The 16,943-nt window shown below is 43.6% G+C and overlaps 1 protein-coding gene across 1 annotated transcript; it reads right to left on the bottom strand.

The window, feature by feature from the left end:
- Positions 1 to 3,274: 3,274 nt before the first annotated feature.
- Positions 3,275 to 16,704, bottom strand: VIM (vimentin). Its single transcript, XM_035129406.2, has 9 exons — positions 16,025 to 16,704; positions 14,524 to 14,584; positions 8,650 to 8,745; positions 8,379 to 8,540; positions 6,649 to 6,774; positions 5,308 to 5,528; positions 5,172 to 5,215; positions 4,594 to 4,676; positions 3,275 to 3,637 (listed from the first exon to the last, which is right to left on the bottom strand). The coding sequence occupies exons 1-9, from the start codon at positions 16,576 to 16,578 to the stop codon at positions 3,599 to 3,601; spliced, it is 1,386 nt and encodes a 461-aa protein (XP_034985297.2). The 5' UTR covers positions 16,579 to 16,704; the 3' UTR covers positions 3,275 to 3,598.
- Between the last annotated feature and the right edge of the window lie 239 nt (positions 16,705 to 16,943).

The raw sequence follows: 16,943 nt of genomic DNA, 5'->3' as shown, positions 1-16,943 counted from the left end.
TAACTGTGAGTGTTTTGGTACTGCCTTTCACTGTTTCCATTGTGTGTTTTTTATCAGTTATTACAAACCACCATGGAAATGTTGACTTGAAGGGCAGGATGGATATATATTTAGTATGCGAGTCTAAAGACAGGGTGACTATTAGGGAGGTCTGATAAAATACAGTCAGCACTAGGAGTTCTGAAAGCCAGGCTTGAAACAGAAGCCATGTTCACAGGCAGTGAATAAATACCATCCTAAATGTTTATACTATACTATACTATACTATACTATACTATACTATACTATACTATACTATACTATACTATACTATACTATACTTAATATAATATAATTTGCATGTGGACGCCATATGAGCATTGGTCTTCAAATGCCATATTTTCCTACGCCTTTCATATCATATCAATTTATACAAATGAAATATTAATAATGTCAATGCTGCTCAATCAGAAATAATAGCTTCGAAGATAAGAAAAAGTTGCCCGATAAGGGATGCTTAGTAAAAAAAGTAATTGGAGGCTGGTATCTTTTATATAATCACTTGGGTGAGATATTTTCAACAACAGGAAAACAGAAAAAGAAGATGGGAGTGTGTCCTTCCAGCTACATTCAATCCAGTCTAGCTTGTTTGTTTAAAATGAATGGGTGTCACTAAGAGAAACAGGGATACAGACATAATTTCAGTGCAGCTTCATTTTCATTGTAATTTCAGTGCAGTTTCATCTGGAATCTTTTTTTTTAAGGGCATAGTAAAAACAAAATGGATTTATAATGCTAAATGCCTATCGTAAGTAATGGTTATAATAACTAAGCAGCAAGACCCAACAACCTTTTGTTATCACACTGTTCTAAATCACAGTTCTTAAAGGGGAAAAAAATCTGGAAAGGCATTACATCAACTGCCCACCTGTTCCCAAGCTATCATTAAGAGCTTTCGCTCCATAATAAACAGAAAGAGGGGTATTTATAATTTTTTAAAGGCCTGCTCACCCATGCTCTCAAAGGCTGGGGTAAGCCACATGATCACCCATCAAATGATTACTGGTATATTAATTTACTCTGCTAACACTACCGGAGGCTTGACTTGCGTGAGATGAACTAGCAGTTGGCTGTATGGTCCCTACAGGGCCAAAGTCTGCTGGGAGGGAACAAGGGGCTAAGGCTTGTTCTCTGCCAGTCATGCTGGCACCACAAGCCCACCAGGGAAATCATTTGTGCTACGCAGACAAAGCAGATGTGAGCAAAACAAGCGCTCAGCTGCAGGAGCAAATGAATGGAAGCTAAACCAGCCATGAATACTGGCACACAACACACACACACACACACAGAGAGAGAGGTCAATGTGGTATAATGGCAGGAGTTGGTTACAGGTAGGTAGCCGTGTTGGTCTGGATCGAAGTAAAATAAAAAAAATTCCTTCAGTAGCACCTTAAAGACCAACTAAGTTTTTATTTTGGTATGAGCTTTCGTGTGCATGCACACTTCTTCAGATACAGTGAAATGGAAGTTTCCAGGCACTTATGTAGAGAAGGGGTGGGGAGGGGTGGGGATGGGGAGGGGGGATCACTCAGAATGGCAGGAGTGTTGGTAGTATGATATGAGCTGGAAGACCCCCACTCAGCCATGAAGCTCCATGTAGAGCCTTGGACCAGTCCTACCTCAGAGTTGTTGATTTTCCCCCCCATGAAGTTTATATACCTCTTGATGGTAGGAAAAACCCTCAAAGCAGTTGTGAGAAAACAAGGCAGGGAGAACCAGGTGCATCACCTCCAGCTGCTCCTAAAATAAACCCATTCACGTGTCCCTGTTAAATTAGTACATAAAGACAGCAAAAGTGGCGTGAATGGCCGCCTGCAAGTTTGATCCATTTGAAACTGTACGTAAGATATATAGGAAGCCTGGCACTATGTATATGTACATAAATATGTGCTGTGTTTACTCCCATCAATGAGACAAATGGGGGAGATATGTGGCACTCTCACCTTCCGGAGTCAAATTGTGCTGTTTACTAGACATGGGAAGGCAGGAGCTGCAAGGAGATAAAGAGCCTTACGGGTTTTCACCCCGTACCAATGAGGGCTAAATGAGTGCACCTGAGCAACAACAAAAGCAGTCTATTTTTTTTTAAAAAAGACTAGAGAGTAACTTCTATCCCATACCCACATTGTGGAACAGGCACCATTCAATAGATGGTTTGTAACATCAAGCACATTCCGTGCATGTTACTATTGCAGCTAGCGATATCAAAATTGGTGAGGCCATAAACTTCCGCCCCAAGCACTGGCTTATAACCAAATTGACCCTATTAGCATCCGTCCCTCTTCCCTTCCCCAAAAGTTCACCAGAAACCTAGTTGCCTTCACAGGCTCTAGAATGCTATGGCATTATTTCAAGCACCTGTGGGAAAAAGTAGCTTGCAGGACACCCAAAATCTGATAGATAATAAATGTTTCTGACGCAAGGGGTGCAAAAGTATCGTAGCTACCTTTATTGGGCATCTCCAAAGGCACTGCTACCAGGTAGGGTTGGGGGCAAGAGAAGATGCTCAGATCTTCTAATGGGAATCACAATAGGGTCTGGGTTTTTTTAATGATTTCAGGCGAGTGCAAAAAAAGAACTTAACAGCCTTGAGGAAGGAATACCTTACTATCAGCTCAGCCCAGTATAAAAGCTGATCTGAAGGGTGTGTGTGTGTTGATCACTAGAGGCAACTAGTGAGGGGGGGGGCATGATTCACTTGCAGAGCAGATGGTTTGCATGCAAAAGGCTGCAAAGGTTGGTTCAATCCTGTCTCTCCTTCTAGTGCTGTATCAAATGCTAGAGAGCCACTGCCAGTCTGTGCAGAGTAGAGGGTGGGGAGCCTGCCACTCTCCAAACGTTTCCAGGGCTGATGAGAGTTGAAAAACATCAGCAAGGCCGCAGGCTGCCCATCAATACCAGCCTAAATTGACCAGTGGTCTGATGTGGTATGAAGAAGCTTCCTATGAGAGACACTTTTTCCCTTTATTAAAACAAATATCACAATGAGGGTACTGGAAAAGGAATAGTCATGTGTTTATACCCCAAGGAAAATATATCTATCCCCTCGATAGTGTATAATTATTGTGTAAGAGCTAATCTTGACAGACATCAAGTTTCAAAGAGCAGGTGTAAATGTGTGCGTGCGTGTTTTCCATTTTTTAAAAATATCCTAGAAGCATTACTTGCTGCTACAATGAAAGTAGATCTATGATGGTTTCTAAAAACTTGCTGCAAATTAAGAAGACATGAGAAAGCAATTTCCCAAATGTTTATTGAAGCAGTGAGAGGTTGCTCATCATACTGTGCTGAAAAAGCAGTTTTATTCAATTCAGAAACTTAAAAAAACAACAGTATTGCAGCACAAGATAGTGCTATCTGAACTAGACTCCCTTTTTTTAAGCTCTTCTAACCCATCAAGAGAGTCAGTTTTGCATGCTCTAAGACCTATATCTTCTAGCATAACCACCTTGCGTTCTTGGAAAAAACTGCAGAAAGGCACTTGAAAAGCTGTTTCTCTTTTTTTAGTTTTGCTGGTAAGGGTTCGTTTCGGCACAAGGAAGATGTGCTGCTCTCTTCTTCACTCCAGTTCATCATGGTGAGAAGTTTCATTGATAACCTATTAAGACAAGTATCGTAAAGCATTAGAAGGGTATTTAATTGTCAATTGATCTCAGCTCCTAAACCTTTCACAGGCAAGCTTAACTGCGGCTTGAAATATTTTCCACTTGAAGCTAGTGACTAGGAATCTTGCACAAACATCACTATCTGGGTTGCCACATGGTCCACAGATTGTATAGGCAGCAATGGGAAGGTGCAACTCAACAGGCTGGTGCAACACTGCGCCCACCTCCCCTCTGCTACCTCAAAGCATATGGAGGGACACCAGAAAGCCTTCCCAGCTTCCCACTACCTGCTCAAGGTATCTACTTGGGAGCCAAGGGTGTGTGTGGAGGGGGGGTGTTTAAAGCAAGGCAACTCAGCAATTTAGAGACAGCTGGCCTTCTGTCACCACATGCTTAAACCTGCACAAGACATCCAACAAATGCAGAGCAGTCCTTGGAATTGCTACACCACATAGTATTTGAAGCACAGAATTCAATGAAAAAGTTATTCACATTGCAGAGGTTTTGAACGGAGACAGCAGCCTGACTTAAGGGCTCAGAAACCAGGGCTAGATAGGCTTGTTGTTGACTTTTGGATGGAATTCTAGTCTTAACCCAGAATCCTTGTAGAATTAAGTCCCATTCATCCAAGTTTTCATGCCCTGTCACCAGTATCTATCTCTCCCACCATTCCAATGAGATAACTGCAAACGCAGGATCTAGATCCTACACAAATTTGGAGGTAGACTTTCATTAAGCATCCTGGGCATAAAACGTTGACCATTTAGATGTTCGTTGTGTGTGTGTGCATGCACACAGCCAGTCCAGAAGAGAGGCAAGGTTACCGCCATAATATATTCCAATATGCTAAAGTAGTATGTTCCACCCCCTAGAAGAGATGTTTAACAGCATGAATGTAAATATTATGTATATATACAACCCCATATCTGTAATTGTTAGTAGCACTCACTTGTCCATCTCTAGTTTCAACAGTCTTGATAAGAAGTGTTCTCTTGGAGTGGGTGTCAATTGGGATAGACTCAAGGTTTGTTTCTGTAGATAAGAATAGCACAGTTAGAACTCTGTAGAGAATTTTCACTCATGTTAGAAAGATACCACAGCAATGCTGATCTTAGATCAGTGCTTGGGTAATATTGCTATGCAAAACGAACGAGATATCAGGCCTTTTGAAAGCTCTCCGTTTAGGTTACCAACAAAACAATGTTTGAAAAAGCAAATGGCAAAGTCAACCCTAAGTCAGGACCATCCCATACCCACCCACTGGGAAAAGGCAGGACCACCCACCACCCAGAGAAGGACACTTCAACAATTCTAGTCCCAGATTACACACCGGATACAAGGTGGGCATTGCAACAAGGACTCAAGAGTGCCTCAAGGGAAGTCCAGACCCTTTACATACATCGGATGCCAAAACCGAGACCTTCTATTGCCGAGTTAAACTCAATGTTAGTACTATTTACATAAAAATGGTTAATACACCAAGGACATCCAACTACCAGTAACCAGATATAGATGGCAGTTGCTTACCTCTCAGGTTCAGGGAAGCAAAAGTCGGAATGGGCATTGTGATTCTGAAAAAAGAAGACAGAAGTCATATTTAGGCAAGGCGGTTGAGACTGTTTTCAGATATGCCTGCTGAGGGTCCAGCGGATGAATTTAGTACCTGCTCTCTTCTCCCTCCAGCAGCTTCCTGTAAGTGGCAATCTCAATATCAAGAGCCATCTTTACATTCAGCAGTTCTTGGTACTCGCGCAGATGGCGAGACATTTCTTCCTTCATGTTTTGGATCTCGTCCTGCAGTCGGGCAATGTTGTCTTGGTAGTTAGCAGCTTCAAGGTTAAAGTTCTCCTCCATCTCACGCATCTGGCGTTCCAGGGATTCGTTCTGGAGAGATTTTACAAAAGCATACACTCAGGCTTCAAGCAATAGCATTCGGTTCATGGGTAAAATGGTGAAATCAATAGGTCGTATCCAAGCAAGTGGACCCAAGTTAATAATGTCTCTTAATTTCAATGAGTTTACACTCCAGTAGGATTAAAGCAGAACAAAACCCAATGGCTCAATTCATCCCTGACCATTAATAAAAGCTGCCCAGGGCTGATTCAAGTTTACATATGGTAAAAAATTATTTTTTAATCCAGAAACATCTGGAAGGCCACTTGTCCGCCAGTCCTGGTGTAGACAATCCTGAGTGAGATACAACTGCCTGGCTCAGTGTTAAGGCAGATTTATATGTTCCAAAGTGCAAACATGGAAGAGGGAAGACTCCTTCACTTGCTACAAGAATGTGCAGAATAAGATTAGATTCATTTTACGAGTGCAGAACATTCTGCAAAGACAACAGCTCAGCAGCAGATCACATGCATAACGAGGCTGTACATTCAATCCCTAGAATCTCCAATTGAAAGAATTTTTAGGGTAGGCTGAGATCTTGGCCCTAGTTTTATCACCAGCTTGAGATCAGAGACAAATGAACCACAGGCTCATTTCCACGTAAGGCAGCTTTCTTAGGGCATATGCCAACTTTATTGTTTAAAGGTCTCTTTTGCAAACATGTAATATTTAAGTTGCGCTATTCCGAAAGAATGGCTGAGAAATACAGACCTAAACATACTTCTCTTCTTAAAATACCACCACCACCTGCCAAAGTCTTCCCCTCCAAGCGTCATCTTTCACTTAAAAGGTAAAGGTAAAGGGGCCCCTGACCATCAGGTCCAGTCGTGTCCGACTCTGGGGTTGCGGCGCTCATCTCGCTCTTTAGGCTGAGGGAGCCGGCGTTTGTCCACAGACAGCTTCCGGGTCATGTGGCCAGCATGACAAAGCTGCTTCTGGCGAACAAGAGCAGCACACGGAAACGCTGTTTACCTTCCCGCCAGAGCGGTCCCTATTTATCTACTTGCACTTTTGATGTGCCCCCCGTTGCAGGGATTCGAACCGCCGACCTTCTGATCAGCAAGCCCTAGACTCTGTGGTTTAACCCACAGAGCCACCATCTTTCACTTACAGTTCCTTTAAGTGCATCCACTTCACAGGTGAGACTCTGAATTGTCCTGCGGTACTCATTCGCTTCTTGTTTGGCCTGGCGCAGGGCATCATTGTTCCGGGAGGCTGCTTCGGACAGATCTGCAAACTAACACCACACCAAGGTTAACTAGACGAACTTTCCCAAGAGTCCGCTTTTTAGCTAAGACACATAATTAAGGACTGGGAGAATTAAACTCTGGTACAAAAGGGCCTGATTGATCTGCAGAACTCAGCTGATTCTCACCTTACTTTTGATGGACTAGGCTCTGCATCATGAAGACTAGCATGCTATATCCCTGTCTTTTTTAACAAGCTCGTTTCACAACTGCAATGTGACCTCCCAATACATGTGTCTGCGAGACATTTGTTTACCATGCAGAGAAGTCCCTACAGGATTCCAGCTGCTTTAAACAACATAACCAAACCCATCTGCAGCTCGCCAGATGCTCCTTAGCAACAGGACACAATACTTATTTTTTAATCTTATTGGCCTGCAACTATCCCTTCAAGACACCATATTTTTCTGTGTATAAGACTAGGTTGTTTTTTTAAACCCAAAAATTAGGTTTAAAATTAGGGCTCGTCTTATACACAGGTAGTGCTGAGGGGTCTTTTCTTAATTTGGAGTCCCCCAAAATAGGGAGCATCTTATACATGGGGGTGTTTTATACACGGAAAAATACGGTATATTCTTAGAAGCATTGAACTTACAATGCTGCACCTACATTTTCTCAACTTTTACATGTTATTAAGTGCCACTTATCAAGGAACACCAGGGACCGCCCTTATTTTAAAAACTGAAAATATGTCTTAAATTTAAAGTATAGAAAATATAAATTAAGAAAATTTTGTGTAACGCTTACTTGACAGAAAATTTCTAAGAGGTTAAACCCAAGCAACATTTTTTTTTAAAAAAACGAAATATAAATAAAACCAGTGATTCTAACACAGATATAATGTGTGTGTTTTCATGGCCCACCCTATTCCTGCAACTGTATTCTGTCTTAACTGCTTTTATAATTCTGAATTTTAAATTGTTGTAACCCACCCTGGGACCTGCTGGTAAGAGGCAAGGCAACAAATAGGAATTATAAGAAGAGTTATAATGCTGATGATAAGCTAAAATTGCATCCCTGGGCAGACTTGCCAAGTTCATATGTTCACGCAATTCAGTTCTGGCATGGTTTCCAAAGTTCTGTGTTGTGTTACTTGGGGACTGTTTCTGGTATTCTCTTTTGGGCACTGGGGGTTGGGAAGAGAAGAAGAGCATACACCTTACGTAGCCTGAGCTGAGTGTAGCTTGTAAGTGTCCCTCTCTTTTAAAACAAGAAAGAAATGCTCTCATCACTAATTATGATTTTTAATGGATTGCTTTTAATGGTCTCATTTTATTAAATAATTAAAGCCACCTTTCAGAATCTTTTTTGTGACAGAAAGTGTGGGACATATTATCTTCTAACACACACATTATTTTATTTTTAAAGGAAATCTACAGTATTCTGCCATTTTGAGGGAGTGCTTTCTGTAGTATCAAGGCCTACTGTAGATAGTTCCATGGCCCTCATGTTCAGACAACTTAGATTAGCACTCTGCATCCAAATGACAAAGTGTAGAACAACTGCTGAACTAAAGTCTATTTTATTTTATTCAAGAAATCCCGTAATTGAAACCTAGTGTACAGGGGCGGAGATAGTCAGGCCATTCGCTTACTTTGGACTTGTACCACTCTTCAGCTTCCTGGAGGTTCTTAGAAGCAACACTTTCGTACTGTTGACGCACATCGCGCAGGGCAGCAGTGAGATCAGGTTTGGCAACATCCACATCGATCTGGATATGTTGTTCTTGGATCTGGGCCTGAAGCTCACGGATTTCCTTCAAGGGAAAAAAAAGATGACATTCCAGATATTGAGCGTTCACCAATGCAATTCATTTCCTCCCCCAAGGAATCACACTGAGAAACTGGTGGGAGTTCAAAATTTACCTCATCATGGAGCTTCTTCAAGAAGATAATCTCTTCTTGCAGAGATTCAACTTTGCGTTCAAGATCCAGACGGTTCAATGAGGCATTGTCAACATCCTGAGGGAGGAACAACAGGGGGAAAGGTGTCAGAAATGTTCATAAGCTAACAGGGAGAATGTTGTAATATGGAGCAAAAACGTCTGCAATGAACAAACTTCTGTCTAAATAGGGAGCGGCTCGATATCACTTCCTTCCTTCAATAATTGAGGTGGGGGGGTTGACATTTCTCCATGGAAAATTGTCTGCAGCACAGAATCCAACCAAAGCTCTCCACAGCTATATTTTTTCTGCATACAATTTTCCATTTTGAGAAAGTCATTGTTTCATAACATTAATTAATAACGAAACTGCAATCACTTTTTCTAGGGAGCTGTCTTCAGAAAGGCTTCACACCTTTCAGTCAAGGGAGGGGGAAGTATAAATCTTATTGGCGCCTTCAATTGTTTTCTTAATTAAAAAAAATACTGTTGTCATGTTATGTTTTAATCATTCCATTACCAGTAATTTCCAATAAAATCTTTGATTGTAATATTTTAAGTACACCAAGTGCACTTTATTGAATTCCCTAACTCTAATTCAGTATTTCAGTTCAACTATTTTGGGCTACTGAAAAAACTTTAAAGTTAGTATGACATACTTTTTGTTTGGCTTATGAATACCAGTTTGAAACATACAGAATCAGATCAATATGGAGTTGCAGAAATTTTCCAGTATTTTTTCTGGAAAGCCAGCATCACTGTATCTAGGTGATGTCAACTTAGACTAAACACATTTGACCGCCAGGAAAAAAAATGTTTAGTTTAGATAGAAGTTGTATGCAGTCTGAGATTAAATGAATGGTATGGCATGTTTTACACTAAATTCATTGCAACAGGATCAAAGGCATACAAGTACTTTAGGAACTTTAGGATATTATGTCAGGTAAGGTATTGGAAATATTAATGCACCTGAAACAAGTTACTGATTAATGACCATGAACTCTATTATTACATTCCATTTAGGACAGCAGGTTTGTTACACAAAAGAGATAGTTGGTGTCATTTAAGACTCCAGGCAAAGGATTATCTGGGCTGGAGAAGGACGGCAAAATACAGTAGGGCTCAGCCACAACAGAATAATGTTGTGTTGTGTGTACTTGGCAATAAGCAAAAGAGATTAGAGCTCATCTCAGAACCTACTTTTTTGTTTTCTCTGCAACTGTGCAAAGCTGTCAGTTATTTCACACAGGGACTGAGCAATGCCATTTCAGAAATCAGATTTCATGCCTGAAAGCTTACTGCTTATCCCAGACAAGTGTGAGCCCATATCAAGAGTTCACATCCTCCTCTCAAGGCACCTGTTGCAAGTATAGCTGAAAAATGAACATGCTCAGTCTATTGAAAACTAATGCAGATTGCTATAGGCAAAGAGTGAAAGACTGCCATCGCCAGAAGATGTTTTTGGAGTGTCATAAGTGGTCAAGCAAACAGTTATTTATTTTACTGTTAGAAAGGGGAAATGTTCTTGTGCGATTTTCGGTCTCAGGTGCTAAAGCAGGAGTAGTCAATGTGATCCCTTCCAGATGTTACTGTACTCCCATCTCCCAAAAGCCCAATTGTCAGTTCAGTACCATCTGGAGAGTATCCCATTGGCCACCCCCATGCTAAAGTAACTTGGCTGGCCAAGGGTATTGCAGATTTTTATTTGAGAGTCTGGGAAAGCAACACAAACTCAGGCAGCAAAAGTATTAGCCCAGTTGTGGCTAGGATTAAAAAAATAAAAAGTCCACATGCAAGTGTAACCAGAGGTTGAGATGACAGTCTGGGCTTGAAGTATTGGGCAAGGAGCTCCTTTGACTCCAGGAAGCCACAGGTGCAGGCTCTCAGTGGAACACAATTATGGAGAAAGCAAAGAGCTATGAAGGAACCTTAGAGGGCATAATCATGTAGACTGCAGAGAAGAGCCAATTTCAGGTCTGGTGTTGCACCTTCAACAACCATGTGGTTCACTCTGCCTGTAGAAGAATGCATGTGCAGCTGCAAGTCGGGGCACCACATGCCTGGCACACCTCTTTATGCAGCTGTCCCAACTGCATGGAGCTCCTTGCACACTGGGCTTTTTTTCTACATGCAGAGCATGCCATTGTTGGGGGAGGGTGACACAATTTGGGGGAGGGAGAGGTAAAAGCAGAGTCCCACTCTATGGAACTATGCTCTACTTACTCAAGTTAACATGTGCAGAGGGCTAAGAGCTCAACTGTATATATACATAAAGATGATAATTAATAATAATAATAATAGGAACACAGCATTGCTGAGTAATGGAGAGTTGAGGTTTTATGCCTGAAGACATTGGCTGGGGTGGGGAGCCCCCAGACGCTTCAAAGGTTGCAAGACCACGACTCCCATCATTCCCTGAACACTGGCTATGCTGGCTGGGGCTGATGGGAGTTGACGAATCCTATAACATCTGGAGAGGCCTTTGGTTCCTCACCCATTTTAGAGGAATGCCCCAAGACATTTATGGAATACTAGAGGAATACAAGCTTCCACACCACCACCACCACAGCTTCAGGAATTTAGCATGCCATTGCACATTTTCCTTCCCCATGTTTCAACCAAGGGGAACAAAGCTTATCCTTCCTAAGCTCTTTCCAGCAGGACACCCTCATCTCTTTCAAGTCTCACTTTACAGACTTCAAAGACAGTTTGCTGAAAACACTCATTGTGAGCTGCTATTTCATTCTGCGCCATTAAATTATGGGGAGGGAAGCATACACACATATGTATATATTTACATTTGGTTAATCACAGCCTTAAACCCCTATATTTGGGAGGTCACAATCAAATTTGGGATCCACACTAAATTAAAATTGTAAAGATATCTTGCAAGTTCACTGCTGCACAGAGTTATAGCAGTTAGGCTATTTGGATGTGTGTGCTGGTTCTTCCATGGCCTCCGTCTGTCAATCATGCACAGTAAAATGAGGAAGCAATTCTTACAGGCAGACCAGCCTGAGTATGTGAAGCTCTTATATCAAGTCAAGCTAGCCCAGTGAACTCCAGCAGAGTTGTTTTAGGCCTGCTGCCAAAGAACTTATCAATTGACAGTAACCTAGGACCCTTCTGTCTAGGACAAGCTATGACCCTGTCCCAAGTCAAATGCCTGAGCAAAGTATCTTTCATTCTACCTCACCACAACGCTGGTCTCTCTTCCTTCCCACAAGATGTCCTAAACATACCTGGAGATAGCTAGGAAGGTGGAAGTGGGGAATCAACCTAGGGGCTTCCAAAAGCTAATGCTTAGCCTAATGTTAAGGATTTTTATGATTTCACCATGCTAAGTAGTTCTGTTCCAAGATCCTGCTTTTTCTCTTGCAAATGCCTAAGCTATACAGTGGTATTGTACCAAATGTAACGTCTCGCCAGCAAAATGCATGCAGCTTCCTACATGGTAAGTGTTTTACCAGATCAGATATTGCACCCAAAGGTTCACTTTATTACATCATCTGTTGCATGACCATCTCTTATCATATTCTTCCATGTGCTCAAGAACACTAGAACATCGCCAGTGTGCTTTAGGTTTACAGTATGGCAGAGATAAAAGTAAAAACAGAATAAGCTCCTAAGTGTTGCATCTGCATTATGGGTCTGGGCTAAATAATCCTCAAACAACATTGCAAACACATGAGGAAAGAGGACACAACACCACTGTGCATTGTTCCCTTTTTTAATAGCTCCCCCAGTCACGTGGCTCATGTAGGATAGGATCAAGAGTCCCAGCAAAGCAAGGGGAATGAGTCAAGGCAGCTCGGTATTTGGTAATCTTTTCCTGCCTGAGTTGGAAGTCTTGGAGAATACCCACATGACAGATGTGGTCCTAGCAATGTGCTATGTTATCCAGTAAGTCACCCTTCTCGGATTCCCCACACTTAGACAGGAAGACAACCATGCAAATGAAACTATCAGGCCAAGCACAAAGGAGCTCTGAGCTACAGAGAAACTGAAGCTCTCTGCAGTACTAGACATATCCGAAGAGTACCAAGACTCAGTTTAGGGTCACTCTGGGGGCTCACACCAGCAACTGTAGAAGACAACTCCACAAGCAACATGTCTCATTCATGCTTGTACACTCAGCCATCTCCAATTTCACCTTCCTCCTCTATTACTTGAAAGTCTCAAACCAAATGCACAATCCTACTTCAACTCTAAAGTAATTCCCATAGGATTCAATGGGCTTACTGCAAGGTTGTGTATAGGAGTATGGGCTAAGAATGTTTCTTCCACAAACTGAGAAACTGAGAATCTAGCTAAAGGGGGGGGGGATATAGTCAGCAAAGTTGCAAACATTTTTATTTTAAGTTAATTGAAAAATGCAACTTATTTCATGAATTTTGCCCAAACTCAGACTCTCACTGTCTTATGGAGATGGCTTTACTTAAAAGGATCCGTTTCCATCTCACATTCTCCTTTGAAACAGAGGTTCGAAAATTAGTTATTGTATTAAAAATTGGCACACAGAGAACTTAAGGCAGAAAAGCTTCATTTTTCAAAGCAAAACGGCTAAGGTTTAAAAGGCTCCAAACGTTATTTACTTCAAATGTCCAGTGAACCAGTCTAGTAGGACGGGAAGGAATGTCTGGACTATTAATTATTATGCAGTCCTAAATTAACATCCTTGTTGATTTTAGGTCAGTTTTCGTGTCAGCAATATAATTAGTGGACAATCTTGTTCAATAATCACTTAGAGACTGGACTGGCTCAAGTGGCCAATGCTTTAAATTGTGGGTTTCTAAAATATGCTTGCATCATTACACATCCAGCAGGAATGCAGCCTGCCATAAGCACCCCCAGAACACAAAGGCTCCTATTATTTCAATCTGCTGCCACCACAGTCGCTGTTAATGCCTGCATCGGCATTCCATAGTGAATCCCATAGAAACCATTAATACCTTTCAGCCAAGCGAACAGATGGCTCCCTTTCACCCTTACCAATCTGAAAAACCGATTCCACAGAGCTTCTCTGGGTAACAGGCTAGACGTTGATAAAACAGGAACAATTATTGGGCCCCGCAAGAGCGCTATGTGCTTGCAAGTGCCTCTGCTAAATCCAAGCACAGCTCAAAAAGCTGGACACAGCTGGTGTTAACATAGTGCCTGGAAGCATGACCAGCAAGTTCTGTTAAAAAGTTTCTCCGCCACAAACTTACTACTTGGCCTTTGGCAATATGCTATCCTTTCATCTTCAGCATCTGAATGCAACAATGCTGTTACATGACAATGTGTCTAGATCAAGGTTAGCCAATATTGGTACCATCGAGATGTTGTTAGACTACAACGCCCATCAGTCCCAGACAACATGGCCAATGGTTGGGGGAAATTGGTTTAGGCCATCATCACCATGGTGGCTACCCCAGCATAGATCTTCATAGTTACTAGTCATCATGGCTAGATGAAAACTCCAGGAACAAAGGCAGTGTGCATCAGACTAAGTTGCTGGGGAGCAACAAAGGTAGCCAGCTTCCCAGAGAAATCCAATTCGCCACTGTGCAAAAGCAGAAAGCTGGTCTAGATTGACCTTTAGGTTTGATTGAGCTGGGCTCTTATGACCTTAACATTTCAATACTGCTCAAAAAAATTTCATATGAGTCAAAACACAATGTAAGTGAAAGAACTACTAAGGCAAACTAGTGGCAAATGAATTCGTACCGAAGAATCAGAACACTCCCATTATCCATTTCCAACCACCAGGTGGCTTTCCGTTCCGCTTCTTACTTGTAAGCGTTTAAGGCAGTAGAATTTAACAAATGCTTTAAAACTTTTTAACGGGGGGGGGGAGGTGTATAAAATTACAAACCTGTCTGAAAGATTGCAGGTTGTTCTCAGCTTCTTCCCTCTGAAGCATCTCATCTTGAAGTCTGGAAAAATTAAAGGACCCATTCAAAGAAATGAAAAAAGCTGACCAAGTGAAGTTCAGATTTGATGGACAGTCAGCCACACCCATGAGGGAAAGAGAAGCAAAAGGGGGAAGAGTGTGGGGGGGAGAGGTCTTCCACACAAAAGCGCCCCATGCCTCCATTTGTGTGGCTCCGTTTTCATTACAGTGTGACCAGACTTGGAGCAGCAGCAGCAGCGTTAAATCCTCCAATAAACATAACCCCAGCAAAAAAGGGGGGGGGAAGGCTACCCTACTTATTCAACTAGCTGAGTGGGAGGGAGAGCCGACCTACAATTGTGGATTGTTTGCCTAACCTTGCAAATTCACATTTTGTTAAAACTGGAGGTTTACAGCAACTCCCCAAACCATAAATTCAAAGTTAGCCCTGATCTAGACCTTATAATTCTAATATAAACATGGCAAATTACCAGGGACAACTTTAGAAAGTACCAGCATAAACTGATACAACAATGGGCAGAGTAACAGTGCAATCCAAGCCATGCAACTTTACACAGAAATAAGTCTGTGAGGAATTGCAGACTAACACCACAATCCTCTACAAGTTTACTCAGAAGAAATTCCCACCCAGTGCAATGGGCCTTGCTTCTAGCAAAAAATGCAAACTGAAGCCAAAGTCTATTGAACTGGGTGGGGCTAGCAGCCCAATTCTGTGCGCACTTACAAGGGTGTAAACCACACCTCTCAATGTTTATTTGCAAGTAATTCCCCTTTAATGGAATTGCCCTGTTAGAGCATCAGAGTAAAGCAAGAATGGAACTTCATCCCTTGTTCTTTGTGCTGCAGAGTCTGAATAATAGGACCCACCACACTGCAGATTCTTAAGACAAAGGCGCTTGCCGAACTGCCTCTTCGGTGCCTCCAGCCAGCGCAGACTCAGCTGTGCAAAAGTTTTCTGAACTTTTTCACATGACTAGTCCTTCATGCGATGACTTCCCAGAGTTACAAAGTGAATGTGACCATTCTGAATCAGCCCACGTGACTGAATTCACAAGCGTTCTGAATTAAAGGAATGAATGAACGCTCAGAGTTTTATATTTGCTTAGCGCTGGTGCGACAACTTCATTCCTAGGGGGAGAGGGATGGATGGAGACAGACAGAACGAGGGCTGCAACCTGAACGAGGAAGTGTTAACCAATCAATCTCCTGGCTCCATTCGCACAATATGCAAGCATTTTGAAAAGAGAAGCATATTTCCTTTGTTTGCAAAGGATGCGCGTGCGCCATCACAGACGGGACCACTACTCGGAGAGCAGGAAGACTGGCAAGGCAAGCCGCTACTCAAACCCCAAGTCCCATTGGGGCCAATGTAGCTTACTCAAGCAGCACCCCAGCCCCAGATGCACCCAGCCTAGCCCTGCCACGGACCCCACCCGCCCCGTCCAGGAGACCCGCGCCTTACTTTTCCCGCAGGCGCATGATGTCTTCGGCCAAGTTGTCGCGGTCCACCTCCACGCGGGCCTTGTCATTGGTGAGCTGGTCCACCTGCCGGCGCAGCTCGCGCATCTCCTCCTCGTAGAGGTCGCCCAGGCGGGACGTGCCTTTACCCTTGAGCTGCTCGAGCTCGGCCAGCAGGATCTTGTTCTGCTGCTCGAGGAAGCGCACCTTGTCGATGTAGTTGGCGAAGCGGTCGTTGAGCTCCTGCAGCTCGGCTTTCTCGTTGGTGCGGTTGGCCTTGAACTCCGTGTTGATGGCGTCGGCCAGAGAGAAGTCCATGCCGCCATCGCCCAGAAGCCGCATCGGTGGCAGGCTGCTCCGCAGGCGCACGGCCTTGGAGGAGTAGACCCCGCCGCCACCGGGCGCCGACGACAGGCGGATGCTGCTGGGCCGGGCGCTGCCCAGCGAGTAGCGGCTCGACGACGTCACGTAGCGGCTCCCGCTGCTCGAAGAGCTGGGCCGCCCGCCGCCCCCGAACATGCGGCGGTAGGAACTCCGGCTGCTGCTGGTGGTACTCATGGTTGTAATCCCAGAAGAGGAAGGTGGGCAATCCCAGGGAGAGAGCGAGAGAGCAGCGCCGTCGAGAAGGGCAGCCGGTGCGCGCAGCGGGTGGAAGAGGTGTGGGAGAGCGGCCGAGCGGGCTCCGCGGTGCCTCTTATACGCCAGTCACGCCCTCCCGCCCCGTCCAACAAAAGCCAAGCCCCGCCCCGCGCGGCGGCCAACCGCTGCCCGTCGGGGTCCCCCGGGACGGGCGGAGCGGGGCTGGTCCCCCACAATCCCGGCCCATCTCTGATTGCAAAAGAAAGAAAAGCAGAAGCAAAGGCTCTTCCTGCTCAAGGGGAGGGAGAGGGGTTATTAATAAGGGAGAAAAGCCAGGACGGTGG

Source organism: Zootoca vivipara, chromosome 12 (genome assembly GCF_963506605.1).
Source record: "Zootoca vivipara chromosome 12, rZooViv1.1, whole genome shotgun sequence".
NCBI classification, from domain to species: Eukaryota; Metazoa; Chordata; class Lepidosauria; order Squamata; family Lacertidae; genus Zootoca; species Zootoca vivipara.
This window is presented reverse-complemented; position numbering and strand designations above follow the sequence as displayed.

Bases quoted from the DNA above. Each gene is read 5' to 3' on its own strand.
- VIM (XM_035129406.2), bottom strand. From the start codon at position 16,578: ATGAGTACCACCAGCAGCAGCCGGAGTTCCTACCGCCGCATGTTCGGG. The intron at 14,585-16,024 runs GTAAGGCGCGGG...TAATTTTTCCAG, and splicing joins ATCATGCGCCTGCGGGAAAA to ACTTCAAGATGAGATGCTTC. The intron at 5,216-5,307 runs GTACTAAATTCA...TTCTTTTTTCAG, and splicing joins CTGGAGGGAGAAGAGAGCAG to AATCACAATGCCCATTCCGA.